Genomic DNA, 16,748 nt, shown 5'->3' on the forward strand with positions numbered 1-16,748 from the left:
CAACACCATCAAAACCTTCTCAGCAACCATGTCTCGCAAGCTCAAGTCAAGTCTTTCCGTGGCAGTCAAAGGCTGGTCAGTGGAAAGATACCAGATCTGCGGGTAAGAAACCCGCACAGTCGCAAGAATCGCGCCACTAATTCAATCAAACAGTGATCAACAACACAGTCTCAGCCGAGGTCGCCACGGTGTGCTTCGTGTACAAGACAAGCCGAGCAATGATTTCCGCATCTACCGACCAACAGCGACTGCGGGGCTGCAAATCAAGTGTCGGGTGATATCACCGGGATTCCTTAACGCGATTATTTACTCCAAGGATGCGAGAGAACCGGGCAGCAGCAAGAGACCTTTTACCACCAATGCCAAGAGAGCGCACCAAGTAGATGGGGAGCTAGACGAGCAAGCTGGCCCGACTCTCTTGCCCGAGCAACAAGATGTCGTCAACCATGCAGTTGCCGGTCACAACATCTTCTTCACGGGGCCTGCAGGCTGCGGCAAGTCAACCGTCCTGCGTGAGGTGCGCAAACGTCTCGAAGAAGAGAGGATGACGGTCTGTGTCATGGCACCGACAGGGATCGTGGCTCTCGCTATCCGTGGTACGACAACCTGGTCTTTTGCTGGCTGGACACCAAATTCCACCAGAATACCCCTGGAAGATCTCCCCCCCAAGGATTCCAAGGATTCCATGACTTTGAAACGGCTTTTGAAAGTAAATGTCATCATAATTGATGAGATTAGCATGATAGAAAACAACTTCTTCGAAAGGCTCGACTTCCTGCTGAGGCACATACAAAGCAGGGACTCCGGCCGGCGGGCCAAACCATTTGGTGGCATTCAAGTCATCATCACTGGCGACTTCTGTCAACTTCCTCCCATCAAGCCCTTCCAGCACTGCTTCAACTGTGGAAGAGAACTTCGGAAACCGAAAAAGGGGATAGACTCAACCGTTGACAAGCCACTTAGCACTCGAATTTGCGTACCTTGCAATCTAACCTTCAAGGACGAGGATAAGTTTGCCTTCAGTAGCGCCGCCTGGAGTCACTGCAACTTTGTGAATATTCACCTTAAAGCCATTCATCGTCAGAAAGATCCAGCCTTCATCTCCCTCCTCCAGAAATGCCGACTCGGAATTCCGTTCTCCAACCACGACATCACGGCCCTCACCCGCCCCAAACCGACTCTTTCTCAAGACAATGCCGTCAAACTCTTCCCAGTCCGCGCCGACGTCTGGGAGACCAACCACAAGGCCTTCGAAGAACTTGAAACCCCGCCCATCATCTTTAAATGTCACGACGGTTTTGCCGGGAGCTGGGAACACTCCCTCGAATACGGCAAGCGCCTCGATGACGGCACCCTCCAATTTCTCGATCAGCACCGTTTCGACCGCAAGCTCAGATTGAAAAAAGGTATGCGAGTCCTCCTCCTCGCCAGCTTGGACTCAGACCTTCGTAATGGCTCCCAAGGGACACTTGTCGGCTATGAACCTTTTCGCAGTTGGACGAAGCTCCCCACCTGGAACACTGGCGCTATTAGGGGAGAGCACGCTGAAGTTAGAGAGAAACTGGTTAGGGAATTTGCGTCGATGCACAAGAGCAAATTAAAGCAGGGCGGTTTCGGCTGGCCCATTGTCGCATTTGACAACGGGGTGACTAAAACTATATACCCTGAGTGTGACATCCACGTGGTCGGGTATGAGAGCCCGTACTCCACAGTCTCCCGCACACAGATACCCTTGACGGCGGGGTATGCGCTCACTATCCACAAGGCACAGGGCATGACACTGGACAAAGTAATTGTGGACGTTTCGAAGGTGTTTGTGGACAAGCAAATCTACGTCGCGCTTTCTAGGGCCAGATCGCTGGATGGGCTGCAGGTGATAGGGTTGACTAGAGAAAGTGTGGGCTTCGACGATGGCGAGGATTCAGAGAAGGTCAGGAAGTTTTTAAGGGACAGTTTTGGGGATGAAGTGGTGACATACTGACTGGGCAGTTGGTGTAAATGTGATGGAGTTTGAGCAGGTACCGAGCAATGTACCTGAAGTGTAGAGTACATGTCGGTTTAGATGTTGTGGAAATTCGACAAGATATCACAGTATCTACGAAAGTGTGGTCTGAGTGGGATAGCTCCGACAGTGTCAGGTGTCAAGATTATAAAGTGTCTCGTTATTTACAAGAAGATACAGATTGCAGTGAACTCCAATGGACGTAATGTTCGAGAATCTGCGATGAAAAAGATGACATAACCTGGGTACCTATAACAGAGTATAGGTAGACTGGACTCCATCAACCGGTCATCAAATGCTCATCAATTATCTTCGTCATCAAAGGCAAGCAAGCTTTCAGTGTTATTCTAACAATGGTATGATTCAAGGCCGAGAAATATGATGCAACAAATAAGCTAGGCGCAACTCGAAGATATTGGCAAGAAAGATTAAGCTGCGCATTCTTATGAACCTAAACGAAAGCGAGCGACAACAGCCCATTTTCTTTCCCTCTTTTCTTCTTGGCAGCCTCAACAAAGAAGACAGTCAGCCACTCAGGCACCAACACCAGGGAGAGCGGCAAGCCCTATTGTCACTCCAGTCAGCACACATTCACACTTCAACATCATCGTCAACCAGGGCCAAACTCACAGCTGTCATAATCCTCCTTCGCGTTCGGCTTGACGGCGCACCGTCTAGCGTTGTCCAAGCTCTGCGTCCTCAAGTTGGCGCAGCTGGCGCCGAAGCAGCCAGAGGTGTCCATCGCCCTCTGCAAGCTGTCGTCCTTCCAGCCAAAGACGTAATCGGCGTGCTGGCCGAGACCGGTAGGGTCGCCGGTGGAGAGGACGAAGGGCTGGGAGCCGTCGGCGGGCCAGTCGGCGCGGTTGGCGAACTTGGAGGTGTCCCAGAAGACCTCGTACATGAGCTGGGGGATGCGGACGGGGTGGGAGGCGGGGCAGTTGCCGCCGAGGGAGAGGAAGTCGGCTGGGCCGGAGGTGGGGTAGGCTACGTGGTCTTGGTGGTTGGGGGTGTCACTGAGGAGATGTTAGATGCGTTCAATATGGTTGTGAAGACAAAGGGACATACAGGTTCTTGCCATCCCAGCAGGTGGGGAAGTGGATGTTGGAGCGGATGCCACCGGGGCAGGGCTTGGTGGGGAAAGCCTCGGTGTCATAGTTGTTGTCCATGCAAGGAGCACCAACATCACCCTGGTGGTTGGGGCCGGAGTAGCATCTGAAGCAGTTTTGACGACGGAGCTTCTGGTCGGGGCGGGAGCGGACGTTGGGGTCACCGACGAGCATGCGGAAGCCGGGTTTGAAGGCCGTGATGCGGCCGGGCTGGGCCGAAACGTAGTAGATCAAAATACCGCCGTTGATCTGGGTTGAGAACCTGTCGTTGAACTGCAATGGGGCAGAGAACTGGGGGACACGCTTGTAGGACCCGTTGCGGGCCTTGAAGTAGAGGTTGGCGGTCCAGTAGTTGGAGAAATCGTCCGCGAAGGAGCACGTTGTGCAGGTGGAGTGCTGGGCGATATCGTCGGTGGGCATGGTGGCGTTGAAGGCGTTACCACCAATAATTTGGTGGATGTGAGGCGAGGGGATCTGGCCGGGGTTGACAAGGGGGTCGATGCGGTCGATGACGAGCTGGGTGCAGCCGAATCGAAGCATGGTCAGACCGCCAGGGCCACCGAACTGGGGGTTGGGGCTGGCCTTGGGGGCCGCCTCGGCCAGAGCCGCAAGGAAGAGCGACGTCCAAAGCATCTTTGTTTTTCTCCTTGGTCTTGATCTGTGTCTGACAACAGCAGCCTTCGCTGGGAACGATGGGAAAGAGGTGGTGACTGTGGAACAGTTGCTGAACCAGAACTTCAACCAGGGACGATGATGATGGTCGTTCGGGGGATTACGTTTATATCTCTTTTCTTGGGCTTTCTTTGGAGCCGCCAAAACGTGGTATTCTCCATTTCTTCCAAGATTGTTCCATTCGGAAGCAACTGCCGTCGTACCAAACGGACTGGGTGAAATGCCGAGCACATGGCAGCCATCTGGCCGCCAGTACGGGGTCGATATTGAAGGCGACAATATCCAAATAGATTTGGCGGGTGATAGAAACCTTTTCGGCGGCAATCCTCCCTTGATCGCGTTGCGTGTGGGGTCAATAAACAAGGTACCCCTTTTAGTGATGGTTTTGGCATCTGACCAATTGGAGGGTGCGGAACCGACGTCATCCAGGGTGGTCTCCCCTGATCAGGCTGAGTATGCGGCAGATTTGTGATAGGACAGCCAGTTCATATACAAGGAGCGTCTATACAATGACTGGGCAGGCAAGTTCTAGGAGTTGCCACATTGGGCAAAGAGAGACAGGTCTCGATGCAAAAGAGTGGGAAGGCCAAGAGGCCGAAACATGACAGGAGCTGGGGTAAATAGATGAAAGCCATGTGGTATGTCACACACAGACCTTGACTTCGGCGGCTGTGATGCCCACGTTGCCACTGCGGCAACGGGCACACATGAGTAGCGAGGACGACAGAGGTTTGTGGTTGGAAGGATAAATTCTACCGTCCAGCGAAACGCTACAGCAAAACGTGGCATCCCATCGGGCGGCCCGAAAAGAAGAGGAGGGATCAACCTGGGTAGATGGGAAGGTGAAAAAGGTGGGAAGCATTGGTTTGATGTGATGCTATGCTGGATGTGGGATACCGGGTCCAGCGAGTTGGGCGGTTGAATGGGTCCCGGTGGCTTTTTCTGTTGTCCGTTTATTGTGTAGCACACACACATTTATCTAGTGTAAACTGAACCAAATGATCTTCAGACTCTGATCTTGATCGTAAGAGGGATGCCGAGATCGCTGTGGTCAGTGTATGGTCAACAATCTCTGCCAGCCTGGTTTCAGCCCGCTCATATTAATGTTGGGCCGCTGTCTGCCAAGTGTTTTGCTTTCTGACACGCCAGCGGCAGTCGTGAATAGCAGGCATCAAGAAATCTAGAATGTTCGTCTCGGCCCAACATTGCTCAAATATATTGCCGTCGAGACCTTCACGTGAGCTCAGAAGGCGTTGATCCAGTCGATTTGTCAGGAGACGCCAACTCTGGTGGTCTTTAGCGTGGTGTTGACATCATCCGTGCTCTTCGAATTGAACACCTGAGAGGTGTTGGAGAGACTGATGTTGACTCTAGAGTCTTCCAAGACGGCCTGACTGCCACCCGAGCATGAGCACGAGAGCGCGCAGATGTCCTCGCAATGTATTTTCGGCTGTCTTTTCCGAGTGTTCTCCTTCGTGACCTCGCTTCAAGAGAAACCGAACCTTTCCCTGCAAAGCAAAGCAGCTGGTCGCTCAACCTGGTCACCATTTCGTGCTTGCTTGCATCGCTAGCCGTTGACGAGGCCCTTGGTGTTTTGTATCTCTTGCCGAACTCCGGTTTCGAGGCTGCCATCCTTTCACCTGTCTCCCAGTCTTTGGTCCTGTGAATATTCGCGCCCTCGATCTCTATGACTCTGTTAGTCCAAGGCCAAAACTGCGAGATGACCAACGGACAAAGCTCAAGGTAAGGTTGGGCAGCCCCTTCGCCTAATGGGTTTCACCATTCCTGCCATGAAAATTTGATACCCATAAAGACTTTGTCACTGATCCAAAATCCCAACATCAGCCTTCACCTCTCCGTCAGAAGACCACTTAACTCACATACCAAACACTCCACGTGTTCACGCCCTTTTCCTTCCATTCGTACTCCAGGTCGAAAAACCGTTGTGTACAGTCACATTTGGGTTATGGATGTGCGAAAACCCAGAAGACATATTGCTTAATATGTTCAAGTCGTAATGCCAAACCGGGACAAGTGGTCCAGTGCAACCCCTCACCTCACCCTCGGAAGAAGACCACTCGTGATCATCAAACGTGGTAACCGTTGTCTTGGCGACAACCCTAACCTTTCTCCTGGCTCGCCCCTTTTCACCCCCTGAGTGCCCAGGCCTCGGACTTGAACTCGGAGGCGCTGTTGCAAATTGGGAAAGCATGCAGTTTTGCTGGTTGAGTTTGAGCCTTAACAATTGCCTTACCGTCAGCCTCTCTGCAGTCGTGATACAAGCCGCATTCATGGTTGCATTCAGCAAGGCTGCGCCTCAATGAGATGTGATGAGGGGGAGAGGCCGCCGGGGTTGGACCGGATAAATGCACGGGCTATTCCGCGCCATTCGAGATCAACGTCTATGCCAGGATTGAGTTGGGCGCATAACCTGTGATATTATTCACGATTTGTGAAACATAATTCTGGAAGTTGTCGAGTCTCTGCGTCAGACAGGGCAATAACAAGCTGCTGGTTATCATCATGGGGCATCTTTCCACCATTGTATGCTCAGTTTCCCCTCACTTACCTATTTTAGTGACTTCTGATCATGCTTACATTCCCACAGGGGCAGACCATCCAAGATGTCACAGGCAAATTTATGATGTTGATCGTGGGTGCAACCGGTAGGGCTTTACTCAGTGAAATCAATCTCTCAACCCCTTTACTAAGACTACCGCAAAGCGGCAAGCCGAGCCTCTCACGCCGACGGTGTTGACTGTGTACCGTACGACCCCAATGGTCCACCACCAAAGAAGGGGGCCGTGAAAGATGTTCAAGTTGCGGAGGAACATATCGGATCAAATGGCAAGGCTAAAGTCAAATGGTACGAGTAGTAGTAGATCTTAATTCCAGCTAACAATGATAATAACATGAAGCTTCATGAAAAGAGTGTCTGAAATAGTTGGCAAAAGAAGAAAGTTTTCCATCCTCCTCCTCCACCCACCTCAGCCATTCCAAAATCCAATACCTTCCCGCCGCTCATGATCCCAATCTAGCACCGCACCTGCGTAACAAAAGCCCCATTGTAATTCACCTGCCTGTTGGGAACAATAGCAGCGCCCACAGCAGTATTCCCGTTGAAAGCCTGGCAACGGGCGTTACTCGGTCCGCTGACGATAAGGGCCGAGAAGAGGGGGCCATTGCGGTTGAAGACGCCGCCTCCGGCGCGGATTTCGCGCTGGATAAAGGTGGTTTGGCGCTCGATCTCGAACTGGACCCGGACGACGGATTGGCGGGTTTCGAGGGCAGGCTCAACCTCGGCCGCTGGGGCGGGAGCGGGAGCCGCGGTGGCGAGGGTGATGAGGAGGGTGGTGAGGAGGTTTTTGAGCTGCATTTTGATAGTTGGAGGTGGTAGTTTGGTTGGCTGGGTTACGGAAGTTGGAAGAGGATGTTGACAGGAATAGTGATGGTGGTAAGGATGGAGGGAGGGTTGAGTACAAGTCGATGGTGAGTTATATACTTGCCATCCAGATGGAGCTCGGCAAGACATTTTTAGGATGCTGTACGAGTCGTGCTAAGAGGCTGTTGACACATGTAGACATCACCTCATCACCGGAAGAGGAAGGACCCGAGCTTGTGTCATTGTCGTTGGCTCTCGTTGGGTAACCGGCTCGACGTGAATAGCATCAAGACCTTACGCGTCGTCGGAGTAGACACTAGCAAACAATGATGCCAAGCATCCTTTTGGCAGTGTCCACAAGGTAGGTGGTCTCGATCATGATTCGCCAGTGACCATTATTCGCAAGAGGACACAAAAGAGCATGTTTATCTGAGGTCAGACCAACAGTCATGGTGTTGGTGCCGGTCGTCGTCAAAACTATTGCAATAGGCTTACCGTGCTATATTGGACCCAGAGTTTAGTTCCTGACAAAACAGTCCCTAATTTTCGTTGCGCTTCCGGACAACCTATTAACAGATGACGCCACCTAAACTCGACCTGTCATATTCTCATTTTCTAGTTATGGTGGGTATTTTAGTTGGTATAAGATGGAGCCTTGCATCTCTTCGGTCAACCTTCGGAGAGAAAGTGGCTCGTTGTCAGACAACATGTCAGCTCCACTCCAAACTTGGCATCATTGCATTCCCTTGGGACCTCGGATGGTAAGCACTCCGCATTCCGTCATCCTTCTTGTGACACAGTGCCAGACAGTTCATAATGGGGGCCAGAGGCAAAATAAATAAGGCATCCACCCATGGCACCTACCTGGTAATGAAACAACCGAAACTGGCAGTGAGGAACGGCTTGACTGGATGAAGCAATCGCAGAGAGTATCAGGCTTCTCAACCAAATATCTGAACATGTAATCTAAAGCATAGATACTTGGGCTTTTTCTAAGGCTATTCTCACCCGCTCTCGTAACATGTTCTGGATGTGTCGTGAATTCAATAGATATGCGCTGATCTCACATTCCAGCTCTGTGGTTACACGGCAGCTGACTATCAAGCACCTCAGATGGAAGTAGCATACCTCCGTAAAGCGCTAACCGTGAGTGAAAACTTTGTGCGGTCACTATTCAAAGCAGAAAACCACCAGGTAAACACTTCAGAACGAGGCGTGATAGGCATGATAAGTGACCCTTGTTTCTCAAAACATTGTTACTTTTAGCACTGGCCCTGATGGAGGCGAGGCATAGTACTGTTTAGGTAAGTAAGATAAGCAACAAAGTCTGTCCAGGCACAGGGTGGTCGATGAGCCAAGTCGGCCAAATTTTTGCGTGAGCTAAGTTAAGCCCGGGGTAGGCTCGATTTACCGACTTACAAAAGCGTGTAAGGTCTTTTATTCTAATACAAATACTGATAATAGTTAGGTTAATAGTAGTGAAAGTATTAATTTAGCCTCTGTATGTTGCCAAGAATCGGGCCGGAAAAACTACCAGAAGGTTTACAAGCCTGTGAGTCAAGTCAAGCCGGCAAGGACCTCAAGTTAAGTTCAGGTCCTGGGCGGCAAGTCAAGTCAAGCCAAAGGCTAGCTTGACTGGGCTTGGCTCATCGACCACCCTGTCCAGGCATTTCAAACTCCATATCATTGATTGCAATGAGCTAGTCAGACCTTAAACTAGCCTGATATTTTGAGCAATCACCACCCCACGAGGATCCACCTTCATCTTCTCAAAAAGTTCACCTTGCATCCAGTTGTGTACGTGTGCCCTGTCCAACCCAGCTGTAAGACACCCTATCTGCACTTGTGCTGGGAGCGAGGGTAGTCGAGGATAGGGCGAAAGCCGACGGCTATAGAGAGAAAGATTGAAGGAAAGAATGATTGGGCTAGTGAACGAGAGTGTTGAGTTCGGGAACCTAGACAGTTGATGTCAAGCATGTGATTGAACTTGTGAGATTGTCTGACAAAAGAACAGAGGTGCTCAGAAAGAGCGTACAGTGGGATATTTATACATGAAGAGCAGGAGACTTATCTGCCAAGAGCCCAGAAATCAGGGTGGCCTTAGTGTAACCGTATGATCCACCCTGTTACTCTATCGAGTCTTGCATGCCTCCACATACGGGGCCGGGAAGGGACAGGAAATGCAAAGTTTATGGGGGGTGGTCTCTTCCATGAAATTGAGGAAGCCACAGCTGAGTCTCCCACTGCATGTGTCCAAGGCGTTACAACAGTGCCCATTTAGCACTGTAAATTCTAATTTGTTGACAGCGCCCAATGCTCCACATAACGGTTGGTCACGATAGGGTAATGCTCTTGACATAGCTCACTGATGTTGTAAGTGGGGTTCGAGATATGGAAACAGACCCGACTTTATCCTCCGGTGAACCTTTGAGTATGTACATGATTATTGACTCGCCACCCAGGATGTGTTCAGTTCTGTCGCGCATACACTATGAAGGACCCCTCTGTGTCCATGATCAACAGGCAGCGTCAGGACATCCTTCCACGATTTGACGACTGAACTGGCTTTGATCGAGGCCACTTAGCCAAGGAGTTTATGAGTCAGATTCAAAAATCTTCAGAAATAACTGAGGTTCGCATCGTCAGAGACCCTCCCGCCAGCCAACATGCATTGATCTTCCCTTGCCACCAACCCCAAATCTTGTAGATACCATCTACCAACTCACGGGCAACTTCACAATCCCCACGTCCCGATCCAAGGGCGTGTACTCAATCTCGTCGATTGGCTTCGCCAGCTTCAAGCTCGGAACCCTATCAAACAGCGTGGCTTTCCACATGTTATCAGCCAACACGTGCAACCCACACCGTACACCCGAGAACCTCAAAACTTACCAAACACAGTCATCAGCTCAGCTTTTGCCAGATGCTCCCCGATACACCGGTGTGGGCCAAACCCAAACCCGAGGGCACATTCCTGGCCCCACTTGCGGTGCATGTCGAATCTTTCCGGGTCCGAGAAAATGTCTTCGTCTCTGTTGGCTGATTGGTTCGAGGCGATGATGCCCTCTCCGGCGCGGATGATCTGTCGAGAATTTCATCAGCCATGGCGCCTTCTGGCCAAGGTTTTGGACTGACCTACCTTGCCACCAATCTCCACATCCTCCTTAGCAGTCCTCTTCATTGCCATGGCAGACGCAGTATGGTACCGGCACAGCTCCTCAACAAACGGACCCGCCCACTTCTCTGGGTCGGCCTTGAGCTCAGCAAGCTGGTCAGGGTTCTGGAAGAGGGTTACCACGCCCTTTGACACATGGTTAGCTTTACCACTGGCACATGGATACAAGAACAGCAGCATACCAAAGCAATCATGTTCACCATCGTAGCATTCCCAGCAACAAGCAGCAAAAACGCCATTTGCACCGCATCTTCCTTGCTCAGATTCCCAGTCTTGACTTGCTCTGTCACTAGCCTGCTGACGAGGTCATCTTTAGGGGACTCAAGACGCTTCTCAACGAGTTGGGTGAGGTACTTGAGGAGCTCTCTGAAGTCACATGTCAGCTTGCCAGTCGGGCTGGTCCGAGATTGGATACTACGGACTGTGCGGCACCAGATGCTTCTCTGGCCGTTGAGCTACCGTTTGTGCGGATGGCATTTTGTTGGGTCAAAAACTCGAGGTCTTCAAAAGGGACTCCGAGGATGGTGTAGATCATCTGAGCCTGTTAGCGGCTAACTGGAGGGCTATCAGTTAGCTCTTGGGAAACTTACGTAAGATGGGACAGGCAAAGCGAACTCCTGAACCAGATCCATCGGGCCAGAGGAGCACCCCTTGCTCTTCATCTTGTCAAGCAAATCCGTGACTGTCTTGGTGATGTAGGGCTTCAAAGAGTCGATGTGCTCTGTCGTGAAGGCGAATTCGACCATGCCACTGGCCCCGCTTGTCAGTTCAAACCCCTGAATGTGTTGACAGTGTCAACATACCGATACTTGGTATGCTCCGGGGGATCCATATCCACAAAGGTAGGTCTCTGCTTCGCAGCGAGCTTCCCATTGGCATTCAGCTCCGGGAAGCCAGGGCGTCTTCTTTCCTTTGACAGCCGCTGATCAGTAGCCACCTGGCAAACATCCTTGTACTTTGTCACCAGCCACGCCGGTGACCCATCAAACAGCTTCACCTTCGACACCGGATCCGTCTTCCTCAGCTTGGCAAACTCAGCTGGAGGATCAAGTCCGGAGGCCCTTTTAAAGGGGAAACCGGGCATATCGACCGCTCCCATGGTGGCTAAACTGCGTTTGAGAAAGTGGAGGGTGGTGGTTCGGAATGGTGGCTGGGAGAGACGGGGCGTTTGGGTGAGGATGGCGGTCATTTTTGAACTGGCATGCACCGAAAAAATGGGGTGGCTGATTGTGTTGGTATCACCCCAAATGTTTATTGACCATGGATCATTGTTACAAAGCATGGATACGTCATCTGCTCGTCAAAATCTAACGCATCGCAGGTGTAGTGGAGAAATGTCTTCATTGGATGGTTTATCTGATGCTGTGGTGATGAGGTGATCCGCTTTCTGATGCTCAGGCTTCTGCAGAGTCGGCGTCCTGCGGCCACGGCGGCTGGAGTTAGTTGTAATAGGCTCCAAACCAAAGCTCTCCCCGCCAAGGACAATCTGCTGCTTGGTTGCTCTGTAATTCCACAATGTCCACTGCTATCTTGAGCTTCCTGTGCGAACTGAGCTTCCTCCACCTTCAATCCCTTTGTTTCATCGCCTGCTTGATTTTCGCCCTCAGACGGTGCGGTTGTCTCTCCATGACTTTGGTCTTCCAAGCTGATGTATTTTCTTCTCGGGCAAAGTGATCTCGAAGTTTCTGTTCCAAATCCGGCGGGAGTGGTTGATTCGGTGACAATTTTGTTTTCCATTGTTTTAGCTGCCGAAGCGTCCCCATACGGTTCCTGGCAATGCGGCTAGCGGCTGCGAGGTTATTTGATGTGGAAAGCTGGGATAGAACGTCCCAGGCCTGCAGAGTTCTCGCATCGTGGATGAAATGGGCCAGCTTATAGAAGGCGTCGATAGGGATTGATGTCCTGCCAATATAAAGATCAATTCCTTTGACCATACCGATTGTCTGCAGCGTTGTCCATCGGTTTCTCCAGATTGAGTTGCAGAGCAGCTCCAAGCAGCGCTCAAACACAGATTTTACTTCTTTTGAGGGCTCTGGCAGAGAGAATAGTCGTAGGATGGACGCATATTGTTTTCGAAAAGCGTCTTTGTCTTGTGGGCGGGCCGCGGTGTTAACAGCCAAAGCGTGCATTTCCCGGAGTGTTTTGGCGACTTGCTCTAGATCCCATCGTTTCGGCGGCTTTCCCATGAAACCTCTCACGTGGTTAGCCCTGGTAACGAGGTCGTTCTGCTGCAGGTCGTAACTTTTGGCCTCGTCAGGTTGATGAGGGTTGATGCAGAGGGGTCGAAGGAAGAACATCTGCTCCTTGGTCTCATGGCGCATATATCGCAGATAGTGTTCGATCTCGAACTGTAACTTGGCCTCGTTACCATTAAGGACAATTGGCCGCGTCTTTTTCCTGGTCTGTACTGGGGGAATGAGAAAATCGTAAGTGGGGTGGGTTATTGGTAGGTCGTGCAGGCTGCAATGGAGAGGACTGAGAGGGTCGTTTGATGGGTTAACCAGAAGAAACCGCGCAATTCCTCTCAACGGGAGGTTCTGGTAAACGAATTCTTTTGCCCGCAGCACAACCATAGCTGTTGATGTGATTCGATTGTTGAGTGCCGGGGGTTGTGTTTTAGCAATTCTCGTGCTCCGAAAAGATTGCACCGATGAGAGACGAGGCGAGGCGCTCGGGCCACATTACAGCACCACAAAATATACCCCAGATGCCACCTCTTCAACGTGCCTACTTTGTGTAAACGGCAGGCTTTAAGGCCTGCTCCACATTAGACGACCGTCGACGCACCATTGTTAGCCATCCGCTGCATTTTCCCCGCTGTCTCCGCTGTTCGACTTTGCTCTCGATGGGACAATTGTCTATCAATCCAGCAGGGAGCTTCTTGTTTTGAACAACGTGGAATGTTTTGGCGATGATAATACCCTTGACTGCTCGGAGGTCATTCTGCCCTTGAAAGGCGTCTTGATCTGCCGTTGTTTCTACCACCTTCCAGAATGCCCATCACCCTTATGACCATTGATATGCTGGTCATCTTCACGTTTCCTATCATGATGAACCATCAGTGGCCTCGAAGACCCACACCGGCCCAAAAAACCACCATGTCAGCCTCAACCAAAACACGCGGCGTAGCACACCTCCTGGCCCCAACCCATGAGCCAGGCCAACCCCAGACCACCCTCAACACTACAACCACAATCCGATCCCCGGAGATCATGATTCACAGAACCACGGATGTCAATCCTCTGTAAATCCATTCACCACCATCGAAAATCACAGTCTCGACCTGAACCACCAACCGCTCTTCTCCACCGTCACCGCGACGCCCCATTCTGCTCAAAGTCTTCTTAACCCAGCATGTCCTCCAAACCTCAAATCCAATCATGTCAATCCCCAAAGATAGCCCATACTTCGAAATATTATCGCCAAAATGCCACCACAACCCCTCCCCCCACCATTCCCCAGCACCCTCGCCCGCCGGAGAACAACCCGCCTACTAGGCTTTTCCTCCGTCCAATCCTTTACAGAATGGGAAGAAGCGCTCGTCTTAGACCACCTCTCGGCATTTATATGCGATTACCTCGCCCTCGGACTCACTGTTGTCCCTCGAAAAGGGAATGCCTTCATCCAGTTTGTGGACTTGGACAATGCGGTAAAACGTCGGATCCAACAGCTGGAGGATGGTGATTTTATGGAAGCGTATAATCCTGATAAATCAGATTGTGAGTCCCACAGTGCAGTGTAGAGAGAACGGGACTGACTGAAGAAACAGGGACAGCAAGGGATCATTATAAACAGTTCATTGTTAGTATTGTTGCCGAAGATAAATGGTACGGGGAGAATGGGGATGAGACGGCGGAATTGTATAAACGGGGATGGGACGGGGCAAAGTTGACGAGGAAGATGTTTCGGTTGCTGGAGTTTTTGATACAAGAGTGGAAAGATGGGGCGGGGGCGGAGGATGTGGTTGAGGGGGCGGTGAGGAGGAAGATAATAGGCAGGTGATTTACGATTGTTTGGCGTTGTGTTAGCGGGCAGCATTGGCGGTGGCGTTTTTGGGGGGCTTGTTGCATTTTCAGCGTGTGGGTTCGGGGCGTTCAATGTATGTAGTGAGTGCAATTCAAAAGCACTTGGTCAGTCTTGCTCGGTAGGTCGGGTACAAATGGAAACAAGAAGAGAAAGACACTTGATCACCATGATACCATTCTAGTAGTGATGAGAGAATGGAGAGTTTATCGTGTTTTTTTCTTTGCTTGCTTCACCCTCCACTCATCAAGAAAATCCTCTGCCACTTTGTCTCTCTCCAAAATGCAGTCGAGTCAATGTTTCTTAGAATCCTGGCAGATTCAACAGTTGGTTACAACCCACCATCCATGTCAGGTGCTGGCTGATATTCCCTCGCGCCGTGGTAAGCGTCCCCATGTTCATCTTTGAACCATATCTCCCCGTCACTATTGCCCAATTCCACTCGGTACCCAGCAGGTTGAGGTGCATTGCACAGTGCACGGACAGCCGGAAACAGTGTCATTTGCTGCCTTCTGAATTCCATGGAGATAATCTCGGTAGAAAAAAGTTATTTTATCGAAAGGGGTTTCTCGCCGTCCGTCATCATAGATTCGATAGGATTGTTGAAGTTGTTGGGAGCTCATGTCCGAGCTGGCAATCGGCATACAAATACCATCTACTCCCTGAAGCGGAGGTTGTCCCAAGTCCTACCGGAAGTCTTCGTAAAGACACTTCGTGCGATTAAGTCTTTGTTCACATATTATGTCTTCGTAACCATCAAGGTACTCATGCCGAGCCTATAGTTCATCCCGTCGTCGAGAACTGACCAAGTTAAGTGCAACTAAGCGACAAGAAGGCAATGGTTTGTCTGCTTTTGCTGCACGTACACAGTCGCGTCCGCCATGCCTTCTTGTCTCCTGCCACTTCAGAAGAATCAAGACTTGTCAAAATTTTGGTCGTTCATTGAGGTTGGGCTTGTCAAAACGTATATGGGGTCCAAAAAGGTGTCAATTCTGTTGTTGTACGAGGGTGAGTTGCCCGGGTGGCTGGAAAAGGCCGAACCCAGTGGCCCTGGTCCCACTGCCAAGATATTAATTCCTTAACAGTGGGCCCGGTTGACTATTTTGACAGGGCTTTGCAACCTTGGTTGCGCTCAGACTCGCATTGACACAAACGATCCGCCCATTGGGCAGGAATTGTGGGGCTCACAACGACTATGGCGCTTAATGATTGGTCGGCATGAGTGGATCCCGTCCCTTCTCGCTCGCAGCCATCCATTCCTTGCACGTCACTCCATCTCGAGACTTGCTTCCCCGATACAGACAGAATCCCTCCCCTCCGTTCTCATCGCCATGGCCCACACTCGAGCCCAAATAGCGGCTCAAAGGGCGCTCCCACCACTGGCATCAAATTATCAAGGTACCTATTCTCCACAGCTCTGAAGTACATCTCCCGTTGACGCTTGCAGGGAATCAACCACAAGACACCTAGCCACGCAAAGACAGTCCTCGAGAGCACGCAACCAGGCGCACCGAAGAGTGGGACAATTCGATCCCCCTCACCGGCACCCGTCCACAGCCTGACTACTCCGTTGGGTTCAAACGAGACGCATTTACCGATGACCAGCTCGCCAAGCTATCGCCCTTTATCGGCGACTTTATCGCCGGGGACCAGTCCTTCTTTATGGCCACGTACTATATGTACTTCCCGTTCCTGACTTGCGAGGTAAAGTGCGGCGCCGGGGGGCTCGACATCGCCGACCGACAGAACGCCCACAGTATGACCCTTGCGGTGCGGGCCATTGTCGAGCTTTTCCGTGCTGTAAAGCGCGAGGATGAGGTTAACCGGGAGATCCTCGCCTTCTCCGTCTCGCATGACCATACCTCAGTCCGGATTTATGGCCACTACCCGGTCATAGCCGGGAAAGGCATCAAGTACTACCGCCAGCCAATCCACAAATTTGACTTTAATACACTTGACGGACAGGACAAATGGATGGCATATCGATTCACGAAGAATGTCTACGACACATGGATGCCCAAGCATTTCGAGAACATCTACTCTGCCATCAATCAGTTGCCGTCGGATTTGGACTTGGATGTCCCACCACTTTCTGAGGCGACCGGGCTTTCCCAGGATTTAGGAAACCTGATGCAGTCGGGTGCCAGCTCCCCTTCTGCTGGCGAGCAGGATCGCTAGCCGAGCATCGCTGAGCAGCAAGTGGTGACTCCAGACACCTCATTCAGTGAGATAGCAAAGAGGAGGAAAGGCCGGAAGGTGGCAAACGGGTAGATAGGATTTGCCTCCAGAGTGAAATTTGGCGTGATGACTGTTGCCTTGCGACTTTACTATGAATGCCTGGGCGCACTTGCATTGCCCGCCACAACGTAACTCGGCGGCTCTTCTCGA

General features: G+C 51.3%; 6 protein-coding genes across 6 annotated transcripts; 3 read left to right on the forward strand and 3 right to left on the reverse strand.

The window, feature by feature from the left end:
• Positions 1-394: 394 nt before the first annotated feature.
• Positions 395-1,981, forward strand: PODANS_5_12930 (uncharacterized protein; the record flags this gene model as incomplete). The annotated part of the gene is made up of 1 exon (XM_001904353.1): positions 395-1,981. A coding segment is annotated over one exon (1,587 nt), but the record flags the coding sequence as incomplete, so codon positions are not given.
• Positions 1,982-2,612: 631 nt separating this feature from the next.
• PODANS_5_12920 (uncharacterized protein) lies at positions 2,613-3,741 on the reverse strand (the record flags this gene model as incomplete). The annotated part of the gene is made up of 2 exons (XM_001904354.1): positions 2,613-2,986; positions 3,078-3,741. The coding sequence occupies 2 exons, from the start codon at positions 3,739-3,741 to the stop codon at positions 2,613-2,615; spliced, it is 1,038 nt and encodes a 345-aa protein (XP_001904389.1).
• A 2,562-nt stretch (positions 3,742-6,303) lies between these two features.
• On the forward strand, positions 6,304-6,656 carry PODANS_5_12915 (uncharacterized protein; the record flags this gene model as incomplete). Its single annotated transcript, XM_001904355.1, has 3 exons — positions 6,304-6,324; positions 6,389-6,446; positions 6,505-6,656. 3 exons carry the CDS (start codon positions 6,304-6,306, stop codon positions 6,654-6,656), a joined length of 231 nt encoding a protein of 76 aa, XP_001904390.1.
• Positions 6,657-9,876: 3,220 nt separating this feature from the next.
• PODANS_5_12910 (uncharacterized protein) lies at positions 9,877-11,526 on the reverse strand (the record flags this gene model as incomplete). The annotated part of the gene is made up of 7 exons (XM_001904356.1): positions 9,877-9,989; positions 10,055-10,244; positions 10,302-10,463; positions 10,520-10,703; positions 10,760-10,872; positions 10,928-11,087; positions 11,141-11,526. The coding sequence occupies 7 exons, from the start codon at positions 11,524-11,526 to the stop codon at positions 9,877-9,879; spliced, it is 1,308 nt and encodes a 435-aa protein (XP_001904391.1).
• Positions 11,527-11,902: 376 nt separating this feature from the next.
• On the reverse strand, positions 11,903-12,910 carry PODANS_5_12908 (uncharacterized protein; the record flags this gene model as incomplete). The annotated part of the gene is made up of 1 exon (XM_001904357.1): positions 11,903-12,910. The coding sequence occupies one exon, from the start codon at positions 12,908-12,910 to the stop codon at positions 11,903-11,905; it is 1,008 nt and encodes a 335-aa protein (XP_001904392.1).
• A 3,112-nt stretch (positions 12,911-16,022) lies between these two features.
• PODANS_5_12900 (uncharacterized protein) lies at positions 16,023-16,538 on the forward strand (the record flags this gene model as incomplete). Its single annotated transcript, XM_001904358.1, has 1 exon — positions 16,023-16,538. The coding sequence occupies one exon, from the start codon at positions 16,023-16,025 to the stop codon at positions 16,536-16,538; it is 516 nt and encodes a 171-aa protein (XP_001904393.1).
• Between the last annotated feature and the right edge of the window lie 210 nt (positions 16,539-16,748).

The sequence above is a fragment of the Podospora anserina genome, chromosome 5 (assembly GCF_000226545.1).
Source record: "Podospora anserina S mat+ genomic DNA chromosome 5, supercontig 3".
NCBI classification, from domain to species: Eukaryota; Fungi; Ascomycota; class Sordariomycetes; order Sordariales; family Podosporaceae; genus Podospora; species Podospora anserina.